This window comes from Trichosurus vulpecula, chromosome 2, assembly GCF_011100635.1.
Source record: "Trichosurus vulpecula isolate mTriVul1 chromosome 2, mTriVul1.pri, whole genome shotgun sequence".
NCBI classification, from domain to species: Eukaryota; Metazoa; Chordata; class Mammalia; order Diprotodontia; family Phalangeridae; genus Trichosurus; species Trichosurus vulpecula.
Window position 1 is genome coordinate 66382706 of NC_050574.1, and position 16216 is coordinate 66398921.

A 16216-nucleotide genomic window follows, 5' to 3' on the forward strand; every position below is an offset into this window, starting at 1 on the left:
ATTTTGTCTCCCAGTCTGGCCTATGCCTGGAATTGCTTCTCCAGTCCTCAGAGCAGTCTGGGGCAGGATCAGGAGGAAGCCACCACATTCATCTTTGCCCTGACTTCAGGGATGGGGTTGAAGTTTCAGAAAGCCCTATGCCTGCTCCAGTGAGCCCCCTGAACCCCAAACCTGAGCTTCCTTATCCAGGGTTCTTAACTCAGAGAAGTTAGGGAGAAACAGAGTCAAGAGTCTGAGCGGGGAAGGGGCCTTGGAGCATGAGCAGTCAGCTTCAGGGGAGTGAAGTCCTCCCCAGGCGGAAGCTTCTTAGTTAACAGAAGAGAGCTGTATCCCTTGAGCCTGTTTTTGTTTCGCTAGGTGGTTTATATGGGTTGTTTTCTGCCCTTGCAGAACCTCCAGAGAGAATGTCCCAAAGTTCTATGGCCCTATCCAGCTCTAAATCTGTATGATCCTGGAACCCTGACACCTTTGGCAAGGTATGAAATGACCCCTTTTGCTTTCAAATCTGTTATGCAGTCTGTGAGATGGAGTCAGAAATGAGCAGCAAAGCTGGCCCCCCTCCTCTGGAGGAGGAGGATTGGATGAAACTGGCATAGTTCGTTACTTCCCTGGCCCTCCTAAGTCGGGGCTGGGAGATAAAACAGCTCCATCTTTGCCTGTGGAGAGAATTCCTTTGACACAGTGTTTGTGGGTGGGCTGGAGCTTCTCCAAGCCCCACTGGGGGAGGGGTCAGACCTCGGGTGGGCTGGTGGGGAATGTCACTGGTGGGTTTCCTTACAGAGCCACTCCTCCTTCTTGGGTCAGCAGATCCCAAATAGGATTCCAGTACCCTCTAACCAATACCTGCAGACAACCAAGGCCTCTCTGCCCATTCTGATTGGTCCTTTCATCTCTGGCCACCCTCATCACTGTGACTCCACTCATCTTTCTGAGGCAGGACCTCAAGGCCAAGAGCAAAGACATTCCTCCCTCTGATTTGTTCTTCTCTTCACTTCCCCATTCCCCCATCCCCAAGGACTTAACCTGATATTACAATGACTTATTTCCTTATCGTCAGATATAAACACTTATCGATCCATAGACTGTCTGAGCTAGAAGGAACCTTACCTTTTGAGATTACCTGGTCCAAGGTAACTCTTCCGGTTGCTGCTTAAAATCACCCGAGGCTTTTGTAGCTATGATCAATCTTTGCTTGGCAGTTCCTTTGCCCCTGCCTTATATACCTTTGTGACTTTTTACCTTTCAAGGCTACCTTAGGTTTTTCTTGTAACCTGTCACTTAGCCATGTCGGAGACACAGTGTAATCTGCCCCAGCCGTATTCCCTGCCTTTGGGAATGACCTTCCTACTAATCTATGTGTCCATTTGACCGTGAGCTTCTCCAAGAAGCCTTTTCCTGGAAAGCCTTCCCCTTTGGATTCTGGTTAGATTGTAATAACAACCCACCGACGCAGTGCTTTAAGATTTACAAGGCATTTTCCTCTACGTTAGATAGCTTAAGGACCATCACCCGCATTTTACAGATCAGAAAACTGGGCCATGGAGAGGTAGAAAAGTTTCTCTAGCATCACAGCTGGCAAATCCTAGAGCCAGGAATTGAATTCACTTAAATGTCCCTTAACTCCAAGTCCAGCACTGCCAGATACAGTTTTGGACTTGGAAGCATGAGGGTCTAAGTTCAAACCCTAGCTCAGACACTTAGGAGCTATATAGCCCTAGACGGGTCACCCTCTCCAAGACTCAGTTTCCTCATCTATAAACTGGGGATGCTAATAGCACTCACACCTCAGGGTCACTGTAAAGATCAACTGAGAGAAAAATACATGGGAAGTGCTTTATAAACCCATCAAACATGAGCTATTCTTACCCAATCGGGCCTTTCGATATTCTTTACTACTGAGTGCTTCATAATTGTTTTCAAGTCATTTTACTTAATTATCCTTTTTCCTCTTCCCCCTGTGCCTAAATAGTCAGAACCACCCTCCCCCCCACGCTGATCTTGTTACTTTTGCGATCATCCCTCCCCATCTTCTCCTCCCACACACAGTGCCTGGGGCCCAGCTGCCCGCTGGTGGCCTGCTTCCCTACTCACCTTGGCAGCTGTGGAAACAGTGGTGGTCAGGACCCATAGCGAGAGGCAATGGGAAGAGGGCTGGGCCGGGAGTCACGAGAGTTTACCATTCGTTAGTTGTCAGCTAATTTCACAGAGCCTGGATTTCCTCATCTGTAAAATTGGGGCTAAATCCTGCCCTGTCAGGTTCTCCCTGGGAACATGCCTTTAATAAGCAAGTACTGGGAAGGAAAGCATTCACTGAACAAAGCAACCACGGACCCGTGTCCACATTCCCGGTCGCTTCCTCTGCTCGTTATCTGAACTTCCACTTGATCACCTGTGCCCATATTGCTCCACTGGCCTACCCGTGCCATGCCTGCGTTGCTCTGCCCAGGGCTCTTGGCTCCTGTCCTCACCCCGAACACTACTTTCGTGGTGTTTCTGGCCACATTCTCTCACCTCATTCTGAGGAAACTCCATCATTCAGCATCTCTGGAATTTTATTTTGTTTTTAAACTCAAGCTGACTTCTCCCCTTCCCAGTCTGGTTTCCACTACATTTCCTCCATTCTCCACCTTTTCTTCACTCCAGCTCATAGGATGACCCAGATTGCTAGGTCGTGTCTGTGGGCCTGTGCCCTTTGCCCACTTAGTGGTATCTCCCCTTACCCTTCTGAGTTCTCATACCTCCTCTGCTGTTTGAAACCTGCTTTCAGGAAAGGATCTGGTGAAGTTCCATCACAGGAAGATGTGAGGGGGAGAGATGCTGTGGGGGAGTTCCCCAAGCCCTTGAGATTCCACTTGTTTATAAGGGCAGGCAGAAAACAGGTTCTCTAGGGTGACTCCTAAAGGCCTAACTCAACCTTAGGTGAAAAGCGGCCTTTCTGGGCAGCTGCGTCCTCCAGGGGTGGCTGATAACTCTGAAGACTTTCTGCTTATGCTTTGGCAGCCAGGTCACAGATGGTGAATTTCTGAATCTTGATTGGCTGGGAGGAAATCCAATCTAGTCCAACAGGTATTTATGAAGGTAACCCAGCCCCAGGTAGGGTTAGACATGGAATAGGGTAAGGGGGTCTCACCCCAGACAGAGAGTGAGAGAGAGGGAAGGAGGGAGCCCCTCTCAAAAGAGAAATTGGGCAAAGCAAGAAGAGAGGAGGAGGTTAGAAGAATGAGCTTGGAGACTTTGCCTGTGATCAGAGGTCCCTGCTCATTGAGAAAAACAAACCATAACACCCCATAACTTTAACATTGTACAAATAAGCCATTAGTCACAAAACGGGTATAGTAACCTTTCTTTCTTTTTCTTTATTATAAATACTGCATTCTGGGGAGTGCGGAGGATCAGAGAATGGGGGGAAGGAGAGAAAGGTTGTACAGGCACTGGGCCCAGCTTTCCCAACCATGTCCCTCCAGAGCAGCTCCTTCCCTTTGGGGAACCCCCTGAGCATTCCCATGCCACTGCATTGTTCCACTGCTGCCCTGGGGTCTCGAGGAGACCAAGCGGGACTGCTGATTAATAGGCACACTGGGGTGAGGATATGGGGGCTCTGAGCCATGCCATAATTGTTGTTTTCCCATGAGCTAAGATGTTTCAACTCCTGGTCTCACTTTGTGAATACTGGTGATTTGAGAATGGATCTCAAATTTGCCTGAAAGGATCTGGCCCTGAAATGACTAACTGGGCAACCAGGGGCTGTGATCACAGCTAGACATGGTTCCAGGGAACAGGGAGAAAAAGGAAATCTCAGTTTTGACTTGGGGGGCAGTGCAGCCCCCCTTTTCTCCCTGAGAATTCAGAGCTGCCTTGGGTAGAGCGATTTGAGCTAGGGGGAATGAGGAAGGCTTGGGCCCAATTCCAACAGCAGCAGGGTTTAGATATGGACGGAGGAGCCTTCCTTTCCTGAAATGGACCTCCTTGGAACCCAGGCTGCTGGGCAGGCCTGCCATGCAAAGTCAACTACGGAAGATCAGTCCCTGGATGTCCTTTGGCCTGTCCCTCCCACACTAAGCTAAAAGCTCTGTGGTCTTGTAGGAATACACGATGCATGGCCTAGACTAGGCTACAAGTCATTGATTTCACCAGGGCTGGGCCTGGGGTCTATCCCAAGGCTTCTTTTCTTCTTGCTAGACACTTAAGAGTCCTTGATTTGGGGACTGAGAGTTAACTATAAAGAGATCTGCTCCCCCAAAGCCTCCTTTCCTATACTTTATCCTCTTCTTTAACCTTCATTTGAAAAGCCAAGCTTAGGGTCAGGTTGACTAACATGATAGCTTCTCACCAAAGAAACAATCCTATTAGACTCAGAGCTCATGTCTATACTCCTCCAATCCTGTCCCTTCCCACAGTGGCATGCCTAGGTCCCTTGGATAGTCCCTCTGGCCCCACATCCTACCCTCTGGCAGTCTTCTTTCCCAAGCCCCACATGTTTCTTTAAAATCTCTGAGGCTGGGACAGGAGGTCCACGCACTGTCTCACCCACCAAGACTAAACCACTCCAGCGTCCTTCTCCAAGGGGCTGGCATTGAGAGGGCTCCTGAGGGGCTCTCATTCCCATGAGGCACTGTGTTGTTTCACCCTCATGCTTGAGAAAGAAGCTAGCATGGAGGGAACCTGCAGCCTATATGATCAGGCTGCTGCTCTGAGGGGCTAGGAGAACTCCAATGTGCATAGTCTATGGAAAAATAAGAGGAAAAACATTGCTCTGGAATCTGGGGCAGGTGGGGGGTTTGGAGCTCTCAGACCTTGAGAAATTCCTATCTCCACCTAGGAGTCAACAGTGGCCACTGGCCAAATGGGGACCAGAGTCACGAAACAACCCCTGTGGTTGAGGGGGTGATATTTGATCCCTGTACTGGTCATGGGCAAGCCTCAAGCTGTCCAGGGAGAAGTGACTTCTCTAGCTCCCTGAGGCTGCAGACCACTGGGGCAGCCTCCATCCAGCAAGGCCCCAATGGCAGACGTGCCAGCACTGGTGTATGGCAAAAGGAGGGGGGTAGCCGATCCCACAGGTCAGGGGAGGAGGCAGTGTTCTGCCGCTCCTTCCCAGCTCTGAGGTCTGCTTGCCCACTTCCCCAGGGAGCGGTCACTAAATGCGCACCGTGTTAATGCGCAGAGGCTGCACATTCTTGCCATTGGCGTGGCTCTGACCCGGACTGAAGTAGGAGCAGAGCTTCCCTGGAAACTTCTCCCGGAAGGTGTATAGCCACGACATATCATCTGCATTGTAGAAGATGAGGAGTCCTTTGTCGTAGTCCAAGAAGACGCCCACCTTCTCCAGTTTGTTCTTGACATTGAGCCGGGTCCAAGGTTCTGTACAGGCGCTGTACTGGTTGCCATCATGCATGACGATGCAGTAAAAGCCGCGGCTAGGCTGGATTTGAATGCTGCCCTTGCGGCTGACGGCCTCATGAGCCAGCCCAATCATCCACTGGGTCTTTTCTGACACCACCACCTCCCAGTAGTGGACGCCGCTGCCAAACGCCTCTGAGCCCAACACAGACACCTCCACATCGAAGCGCTTGGGTGAGTCCTGCAGGGGCTGGGGGTGGAGGTTCCCATAGGCTACAATTGTGCAGTCATCAGACAAGATGAGTCGCTGATGGGCCGTCACAGGATCCAGGGTAAGAGCCGCCGGGACTGTGGAAGGAAGGACAGAGAACATGAGGGAGGCGTCCAGCTTTCCTAACGAGGAGAGGGTCGTTGTAACAGATCTGTAACCACATAGCCACTGGCTGCAGACAACAATCATTCTTAATGTATAGTCTGGGTAACACTGCAGCTAGGTTGGTGGTTTGCTTTTATCAGCTTGTGGAAATTTATTAACTCCACTATATACTTTTTTCATTGTATGGAACCTGGAACCCAGCAAGGTTCCAAGGCTAGGAGGAAAAGTCGTTTTAAAATCAAAACACTTAATTACCTCTCTAGGACAGCAAGAGGAATGAAGAGAGTCCTAGGCTAGAGGTCAAAGGCAGAAAGCAAAAAAGATATATACACCCAAATATTAATTGCAACAACTTTTTTGTGGTAGCAAGAAAAAAAATTGGGAACAAAGCTGATGTCCATTAAATGGGGAATGGCTGAACAAACTCAAACTATGGTATGTAATTGCAGTAGAATATTATTGTGCCACAAGAGATAGTGAATATGAGGAATTCAGAAAAATATGAGAAAATATGGACGAGGGGTACAGAGCAAAATAAGTAAAACCAGAAGAGTAACATATACACCCTTCACTTGACCCACCCATCCCCATCCCAGTCCCTCTCCCACACTGTCTTACATCTTTCCTTTTGGTAGCTAAATTCCTAGAGAAGGTACCTCCACTTCCTCTCCCCCTCTCTCTTAACTCAACAGTCTGGCTTCCAACCTCATCATTCAACTGAAACCACTCCCTACAAAGACCAAAGATCTCTTAATCCCCACATTGAATGACTTTTCCTCTGTCCACATTCTTCTTGACCTCTCTACAGATTCTGACACGGTGGATCAGATCACCTTCTCCCCTCTGATACTCTCTTTCCTCGAACATGGCTCTCTCTCGGGGTTTTCTCCTTCTCGTTCTGACTACTCCTTCTCAGTCTCCTTTGTTTGATTTTCATTCAGACCATGCCCATGAACTGTGGGTGCCCTCCCAGGCTTTCTCCTCTTCTCCCTTCATACTATTTTGCTTAGTGATCTCATCAGCTCCTATAGATTCAATTACCATCTCTGTGCTGACGATTCTTGGATCTACTTATCCAGCAGTCTTGTATCTCAAGCTCCCTACTGGACATCTCAATTTGGATGTTCCCCGGACTGGAAGCTCTTTGAGGGCAGGGGCTATCTTGTGACTCTTTTTGCATCCTCAGTGGTTAGCACAGTGCCTGGCACACAGCAAGCTCTTAATAAACTCTGACTGATCTTCAACTCAACTTGTCTAAAACTGAACTCCCCACCCCTGCTCCTCATACTCCTCTTCTTAACATGCTCTTATTGTAGAGGGTACCACCATCCTCTCAGTCACCCAGACTAATAACCTAGGTGTTATACCTGACTCCTCATTATCTCTCACCCCTCCTACACAATCTGTTGCCAAGTCCTATCGATTTTACCTTCAAAATATCGCTCTTGTATGCCCTCGTCTTTCCTCTAACATTGCCACAAGCCCAGAAAAGGACCCTTATTCCCTCATGCCTGGACCAGTCTGATAGCCTTCTGGTCAGTTTCCCCATTCTAGTCCATCTTCCATTCAGCTGCCAAGTTAATTTTGCTAAAGCACAGGTCTGGCCATGTCATTCCCCTTTGTCAATAAACTCCAGCGGCGCCCTGATATATCACTTTCAGGATCAAATGCAAACTCCTTTTAAAGCAATTTATAACCTGGCCCCCTCCAACCTTTCCAGTCTTCTTATACCTTATTCCCCTCCAACGGGCTCTTTGATCCAGTGATGCTCCTTGCTGTTTCTCACAGAGATGTTCCATCTCTGCCCGCTCTGCATTCTCTCTGGCCATGCCCCAAGCCTGGAATGCTCTCCCACATCTCCACCTCTTGGCTTCCTGGCTGCCTTCAAGTCCCAGCTAAAATCTCACTTTCTAGGAAAAGTCTTTCCTGATCCCCCTTCATACTAATGTCTTCCCTCTGAGATTATCTCCTATTTATCCTGCACACATCTCTTTGTTTTTTTTTAAATTAAGATTTTTTTATTTTTAGTTTATAACACTCAGTCCCACATGATTTTGAGTTCCAGATTTTCTCCCCGCCCCCGCCCAAGACGGCATGGAGTCCTATATATCTTCTACATATAACTTCGCGTTGAATTTATTTACACAATATCATGTTGCAAAGAAGAATTATGACCAATGGAATGAATCATGGGAAAGAAGAAACAAAAGCGAAAAAAAACCAAAAACAAAAACAAAAGAGAAAAAGAAAAAAAAAGGAGAACAAACAGTTTGCCTCAATCTGCATTCAGACTCCACAGTTCTTTCTCTGGATGTAGATAGCTCTCTCCTTCGTGAGTCCTTTGGAGTTGTCTTTAAACCTTGTATTGCTGAGAAGAGTGAAGTCTACCAGCATTAGTCCTCACAGAATCCATATATCTGTGGTTGTGTATAATGTTCTCATGGTTCTGCTCTGCTCACTCAGCATTATATCATGTAGGTTTTTCCAGGTTATTATGAAGTCCGTATCTTCCCTATTTCTTATAGCACAATAGTATTCCATTACATTCATATGCCGCTGGTATATGAACATATATCAGTGGTATATGAATATATCTTTGGTTGTTTATATGTTGTGTCCCCCATTAAACTGTGAACCCTCTGAGGGTAGCAATGCTTTTTGTCTTTCTTTGTATCCTGAATGTTTATTGAGTTGATTTGACAATGACTATAATAATGTAAAGAGAATGAAACTGAAATGAAGACAAATGGTCATTGTGATGACCAATCTTGGCTCTGGAGAAGAGACAAAGATGCATCTCCCTTCCTTTGGAGAGAGATGGCGGCCTAAGGATGTAGAATGTTGCATACGCTATTGTTGGTTTAGCTTGATTGTTTTTCTTCATTACAAGAGGGATGAGATGTAGTAAGGAGAATGTATCTATAAATTAATGTGATGTAAAAATGAAAAGTTCCAATGAAACTTATTTTTTAAAATAAAATAAAGAGATCCATAGATCTGGAAATGGAAGAGAATGAAGAGGTCATTCAGTACAAGCCCCTGTAGTTTACAGATGAAAGATCTGAGGCCCAGGGGAGGGGATTGACTTGTTCAAGGTGACATGGGTTGTTAGCAAGCTTTGTTTAGACTAGCACTTGACAAGGGTCTCAGAGGGGATGCATTCCATTCTCAGTATGCATGGGGAAGGAGCAGTGAGTGAGATGGGGGAGAGAAGGCTTTGATGGGAAAACCAACGGGGCTGGCAACCAGAGGCCCAGCGGCCAAGCAGTGGGGTGCTCCCTGGGGCACGATGGAATTTCACTCACTTGGGTTGGAGCCATGGCCCTGCTTTTTAAAAAACAAACAACAACAAAAAGCCTGGGCCACAATTGTGACTCAGCTTTCATTTCAAAAGGGTCAGATTGGTGGCCACTGTTTACTAAAAAAAATCTGCCTCAGTAACATGTCTATTCCTGAGACTATTATATGACATCTAGAAAATGGCAAGTTGACAGTGAATATTAGCACTGGGCCTGGAGTCAGGAAGACTAATCTTCATGAGTTCAAATCTGGCCCCAGACACTCACTAGCTGTATGACCTTGGGCAAATCACTTAACTTCTACCTCAGTTTCCTCACCTGTAAAATAGGGATGATCTTAATAGCATCTATTACACAGAGTTGCTATGAGAATCAAATGAAATAACATGTAAAGTGCTTTGCAAAACTTAAAGCTCTATATAAATGCTATTATTATTATTATTAATAATTATACTGCTCTTCATTGACACATACAGTCAAGGACTGATGGCTGTGTCCTGAAACCGAAGGTATGTGTTATGGCTAAGTACCAAATTGCAACTAACATCCATAACAATCCTTACTAGAATTGGATCTCCATTTACATGTCTACTTACCACAGGTAGCCATTTGTTTAAATAAGTTTCTTCCTGGCACACAGCAAATACTTAATGAATGCTTTCATTCATTCATGCCTTGACCATGACCAATACTAAATTAAAGTGCTTATATTACAAAAGTAAATTTGATTTTCATGAGTTTTGCATTTCACAGCCTCAGTGAACACTCTTTCTCGGTTCACTCGTCAAGGGCAAAGGCAGCATTAAAATGGTTAGCCTAATCAACAGAAGTATAAACAGAAACATAGTTCTCTAATCTGCTGTTTTCTCTTCTCATGCTGCGGACATCTGCTGTGGTTCAGTGAAGGACAAAATCCACCAGACAGACATGTTTGTAATAATATCCTCCTTGATATACCACCCCCTGCACATCAGGGGAGAGCGAAGCCTAACAAAAAAGACACAGTCCCCAGTTTTCCTGGGCCTCAGCTTTTTATTTTTAGAAGAATCCTTGCTTCAGCTCTTTTTTCCCCCTCTGAGTTGAGGTGAAGATTCACGGGTTAGAAGCTGTGATGTGTTTTTGTGTTTCTTGGAGACTGACTATATACAAAGGCAAGGTGGCGGTGTTATCACTGCCTTTAAGAATCACCCCCCTCCATGTAAGAAGCACGTCTCTTTCTCTGTCAGGAGGTGACAGACCAGAGTTGACAACTTTGCCCTCTGGCCCACATCTCCCTGGATCAGTGCAGTCTTCCACGTTAGTTAGGCTAATGCTTAGGTACCTTCCACTATTTACTAAAAAAAAAATCTGCCTCAGTAACATGTCTGTACCTGAGACTACTATATGATGTCTAGAAAATGACAAGTTGACAGGCATTTATTAAGCATCTGCTATGTGCCTTTAATATGTCATCACTGCTCTGGATAGCCCTCAGGGGCCCTGGGTGTGACCTCTCCAGAGAGCCATGGGCTCTGAGATTGTTTGCAGAGTTGGAGAAGCTTCCAGTCACCAGAAAATGCTTTCCAGGCTCCCCACATCCTGTGGGACAAAATCGGACTTCTCTGCAGCATTCCAAGCCGCTGAGGAATTCCTGCCCGGAGCCGATGAAGGCTGGGCCCCGAGAGACGGTTCAGAAAAGGACTAAATGCTCTTTGTTCCCGGGCTTGCCGAGTCGGAGGCACTATGGGAAATGGAAGCATCCCCTGAAGTGGATGGAACTTTGTCTGACCCCAAGATTCCCTGGCGTGTCAGCATTTTAATGGGCAAAGTGGGGCAGCAGGGAGGAATGAGGAGGGGGAAAGGGGAGAGGGTTAGGTTAGGAAATATAGGGGCTCCCTGGATGATACCACATCCTCGGCCACCTCCCACATTGCTGGCTCAGCAGGAGGAGAGCTCAGTCAAGTAGACAAGCATTTATTAATCTCCTACTACATGCCAGGCACTGTGCTCATTGCTGGAGGTGCTAAGTTCAGCCTACTTCTTCCTTCCCAGCACTACTTCCAAACCAATCTTATGTCACTAACATGCTCACACAGAGGTCAGAAAAAGTGATACGAGGTCACTCTCAAGGTCTCTCTTGTGAGACATGGGAGACAATGGTGTGCCCACATGAAAGAAGGTGTTGTGCTTTATGAGCAAAGCAGAATTGTAGTAGCTCAAAAGAAACACGAGATGTGCAAATTTAGAGACATCTTCACTCCAAATGCTCCCATGGACTATTTACACCTGACCTGTGGTAGAGCTTTCTAAGCTTGTATTGGTCTGATCAGCCACAGCTGGACACACCATACCTCAGTCCAAACATAGTGATGCCATTTTGGTCCTCTCTGAGTACAAAGGACAACAACCAACATCACTCACATGCTCCTCTATCGAGGTTCCCACCAGGTAACTTATATCACCCTTCTCCACTGTCACTGACCACCCTTTATGACCCTTCTACCATCCTTCATGGCTTCAGATCCTTGCTCATCCACCCAGTCTCCTGCTGTCATCCTCAGTAACCTCAATATCTACCCAACTTCTCAGCATTCCAGCCCAACGGTGGGTTACATTGGACAACTTCTAAGGTCCTTTCCAACCTGGAGATTCCAGGATTCTGTGAACGCCTCAATTCTGGAGACTTTCATGCTGACTGTAGGACTATCATGCCACCATCTTGGCTTCACCCCACCCCACCTTCCTTTTTTTTCTAGGACTGTCAAAAGAGAAGTTCCCAGCTTGGGAGGTGAGGATCCTGAGAAGGCTTCATGGGCAAACATTCTATTCATTAGCTGTCTCTCTTGGGTGTTTATCAGTCAGGCTCTAGAAAGAAACACTATTCCTGTGGTTATGTGATCTAGTATCTGTTCCCACATAAGCACCGGGCACACAGCACAGTGCCTGGCATGCTGAAGGTGCTCTGGAAATTGGTTGCTACTATTGTTTGTTCCCAGATCTCACCCGAGTCTGTGGCATCCTTTTCTTCCTTTCCATCCCTTCTGGCCTCTCACTTGTAATGAACTTCATTTTGTCCTCCCCACTAATGGGAGGCAATGCAACATGGTGGAGAGAACACTGGAATTGGAGTCCCAATATCTAATAGCTGTATGACCCTGGGTAAATTATTCATGGTCTCTGAGTCTCAGTTTCCTCATTGGAAAATGAGGAGGAGGTTGGACTAGATGGGCACTAAGATCCCTTTAGCTCTAAATCTATGATCCTGTGACCTGCTTGTAAATCCTGGTTCTGCCACTTACAACCTAGGCACCCATTAGATTGTAAGCTCCTTGAAGGCAGGGATGTCTTTTTGTATACCTAGCACTTAGCACAGCCCCCAGCACGCACCAGGCACTTAATAAATGTTTACCAACTGATTGATGTGACTGTGGGCAACTCATTCAACTTCTCTGGGCCCTCAGAATCTTCATCCAGAAAATGTGGGGGTTGGTCTAGATGATTCCAGCTTTAAGCCATAATCCTGAGCCTGGACACTCACCAGAGGCCATTCTTCTACTTCATTACTTCCCTTATGGTTTAGATCCACAGACTACTGAAGGCAGGAGGGCTCTCAGAGAGGATGTAGTCTAAGGGTCCTTCATTCTTCTGTGTCCTAGACTGCTGGGGTGGTGTCTGGTGATGCCTACGGACCCCTCCCTTCTCAGAATCATGTTTTTAAATGTGCAAAATAAAACACACAGCATTACAAAAAAAGCCAAGAATAGTGAAAATAAAGATGTGATTTTTTTTCCCAGCCCACATAACTGAAATCTATCTACGGACCCCTTGGGCATCTGGAGGCCCCAGGCTGAGAGGCTCGGATCTAGATCACCCCTGCTATTTTACAGAGGAGGCCCAGAAAGAAGTTACTTGTTCAAAAGCACACAGATAATGAAGTTAGTTGAGGGAGGAATCAAACCCTGGTCTTTCTGCCCACTGCAGCCCACTGCCTCTCAGTGTTCAATCCCATAAAAGCAGCAGCAACAGTAACAATAACTGACCAGCTGAGATCCCCAAACTCAGCATGGCGGCCATGCCTTTGTACAGGCTGGCCCTGCACTGGTACCTAGAATGTGCTCCCTCCTCACCTCCATGTCTTAGAATCCTTAGCTTCCTTCAAAGTTTGGCTTGTGTGACACCATCTAAGGGAGGACCTTTCTGATCTCCTTAGTCACTGATGCTCTCTCTTCTGAAATTTTCACATCTGTATTTATCTGGTTAAATGCAGTATCTTCCCCGTGTGCCCTTTCTCCCCATGCCCTAGTATGACAGAAGCTCATTAAATGCAGGAAAAGCTTCACTTTTGTCTTTGCCTGGCACTCAAATACCAGGTGCTCAATAGATGCTTATTGGATTGGACTGGAGTCCAACAGATGAAAGTTTCAGCAGAGAGACCAAGGAGATTTAGGTGGCCAGTGTCTACAACAGAGAAGGGAAGCAAAAGGCTCAGAGGGGCTCCTGTGGGCCAGAGGAGTCACCAAAGCGGTTGCTAGTGACTTCTGTCAGACACAATGGGACTCCTCTCTCAGGGGCCCAGGAAAGGCAAGAAGGCAGAACCTTCCTCTGGAGCATCTCCGGCATCTAGGCTTCCTCTCCAGTCTCACTCTAGAAATGTGAGGCTCAGTTCTTGGATTGCTTACATGCTACTTGGGGAAATGTCTCTCGCACATAAGTAAACACTTGCAAAGCAACATGCAAACAAAAGCCAATTAAAATAATTCAAGTAGTGCCATGGGACTGGAGAGTAAATGAGGAATCGGAGTAAGATGGGGATAATCAGGGTGGGCTTCCTAGAATAGGTGAGTCTAAAGAAGAGAGGGAGGAACAGAAATTCATAGGAAGAAAAGCAAAGGGCATCTCATGGGTCTTTTCTGAAGAATACCTGCAAAAAATGGTGTGGAAAGGAGGGTGACCAGCAGCCTAGGTTGGCCAGAGCAGGAAGATTTAAAGAAAGGTGAGCCTAACAAGTGAGAGGGTGGGCAGAGGGGTCTGGATTAGGGTGCCACAATTGGCTCTTGAGCAGGGAAATGAGAGATGATTAGAGCTGACTGGTATATAGTAGGTGCTTAATAAAGGCTTGCTTGTTGATGTGACATTTATATAGAGCATCGAAGTTTACAAAGCCCTTTTTTGTGTACCACACACAGAAGCCTCATAATGACCCAGTGAGGCAGATACTCCAGGTATTATTGTTATTTGAGAGACAGGGAAACTGAGGAACAGAGACAGGGAGTAGGTCACACAAAAGCAAGATTCAAACCCAGATTCTTCTTGACTCCAGGGCTGATAACTGCCTTGAGCAAGGAGCCCTAGGAAGATTCTTCTCCCTGATTAAAATCATAAAATGGATGGAAGCTTGGGAGAGACTAGCGACCTTCTGGGATACTACCATGGTAAGCAGGCAAGGAGGGCCAAGGTCTGGACAAAGCCAGCGGCTTTGGAAGGCGGTGGATCCAGGCAGGCCAGGAGAGCTTTCTGAGGGGAGCCACAGAAAACCTGAGCTCCCAGGATGGCCCTCTCTCTGCTTGTATTTCCCAATAATACTCATCCTTTACACAGCAGTCATGCCATAACCTTCAGTGAGTATCTTTTGGATGAATGAACCTTAGTTTCTTCCTCTGGAAAACAAGGAGCTTGGAATATACAGCTTGTAAAGTGTCTTTTAGCTGTGTCATGCTCTGTTCTCAGGTCCCTTCCATCTCTGATACTCAGTGTTCTTTTCTTTTCTTTTTTGAAGGGGGGGAAGGCAGTGCAATTGGGGTTAAGTGACTTGCCCAAGGTCACACAGCTAGTAAGTGTGTCACGTGTCTGAGGCCGGATTTGAACTCAGGTCCTCCTGACTGCAGGGCCCATGCTCTACTCACTGCGCCACCTAGCTGCCCTGATACTCAGTGTTCTGACATTTTATGTTCTAAGCTCCTTTCTAGCTATGATATTCTGTGTTCTAAGGTCCATCCTAGTCTTGATATTCTGGGTTCTAAGGGTCCTGCAGGCTCTGTCATTCTATGTTCTAAGGGTGCTCTCAGATCTGACATTCTGTGTTCTAAGGTTCTTCCTGATTCTGACATTCTAGGTTCTAAGGCCCCTCCCAGCACTGACAATCTATAACTGAAGGTGTGCATCTGCCCATCTCCCTATAGGCATAAGCTGATGATGAGTCTTGGAGAGTAATTTCACCACTAACAATGATGCTGCACCTTCCATCTCTCTGTCCAAAGTCCCTCTGCCCCATGTGGGGAGCCGGGAAACAACACCACCCCCCTTCCCCGGGAGGGGCTGCACTCCTAGTTCCCCAAGGTGAGCTGGACAGCACCTTACCAGGGTGGATATCCTGAAAGAGAGACTTCCAGATGGTGTACTGCAAGGGGCCTGTGTACTTAGAGGTGGGAAAGTCTTCATAGGTCAGGTTTGTTTCATGAATCTTCCCTTTGAGCCTGGAAGGAGAATGTTCTGGATTAGGGACTAGCTTCCCATTTATTTCCAGGCATTTGCAGCACTGCCCCACCCAAGATGGCATGGATACAAAACAGAGAAGGAGCAGAAGAAGAAGGAAGAAGCTAAGCTTTCATGGGGCCTAACCTCATGGCCCACACAGTCTATAGGGATGCAATCCTCACAGTTCTCTTTGGACCATGTACCATGGTCTAGATCTCTCTCTCTCTCTCTCTCTCTCTCCCATCCCCAACAAAAATGCATTTTTTTCTCATCCTATCCCCTTCGGGTTTTGTTAGGTGACTGGCTAACTAGATTGATTAATTGACAGAAGGTGTTAATGGCTCATGTTGGTTTCATGTTTGTCTTCTTCTCAGAGGGCATTTTTACTCTCCTGGATGGAACAGTAATAGAATGGCAGAACTCCTGGCAGGGTGGCAGGTCTCAGGCCACTGCTTTGATTCTTCTGTTAACCTAAGCTCTATCTTTACCTTGCTCTCTCTTGGGTCAGTCACTTGGCCCGAGATGGAGGCCAACCAGCCTATTTTTCCTACTGTGAATGTTGGTCACCAGTGGCCAGTAACTAACAAGGCCTGTGGTCCTTTCAAAGACTTCCCAGGAGATTCTGCAGCCACTGAGATCACTGAGGAATTCTCAGGGGAGAAGGGAGCCAGGGGAGGAGAGCAGCCTTGTAGGCCTTGAAAGGCCAACATGATGGGCTGTTCTTGCTATAATGGCTTCTGTATCTACT

At 46.9% G+C, this 16216-nt stretch overlaps 1 protein-coding gene across 1 annotated transcript in view; it reads right to left on the reverse strand.

Annotated features, from left to right (window-relative positions):
- Nucleotides 1–3339: 3339 nt before the first annotated feature.
- TRIM62 (tripartite motif containing 62) overlaps nt 3340–16216 on the reverse strand; it is a 57194-nt gene continuing 44317 nt past the window's right edge. Inside the window, exons 4-5 of the mRNA XM_036745882.1 lie at nt 15352–15467; nt 3340–5688 (exon numbers count right to left, since the gene is read on the reverse strand). Coding sequence (XP_036601777.1) covers nt 5138–5688; nt 15352–15467 — 667 coding nt within the window. The 3' untranslated portion in view covers nt 3340–5137. The remainder of the gene's footprint in view (nt 5689–15351; nt 15468–16216) is intronic.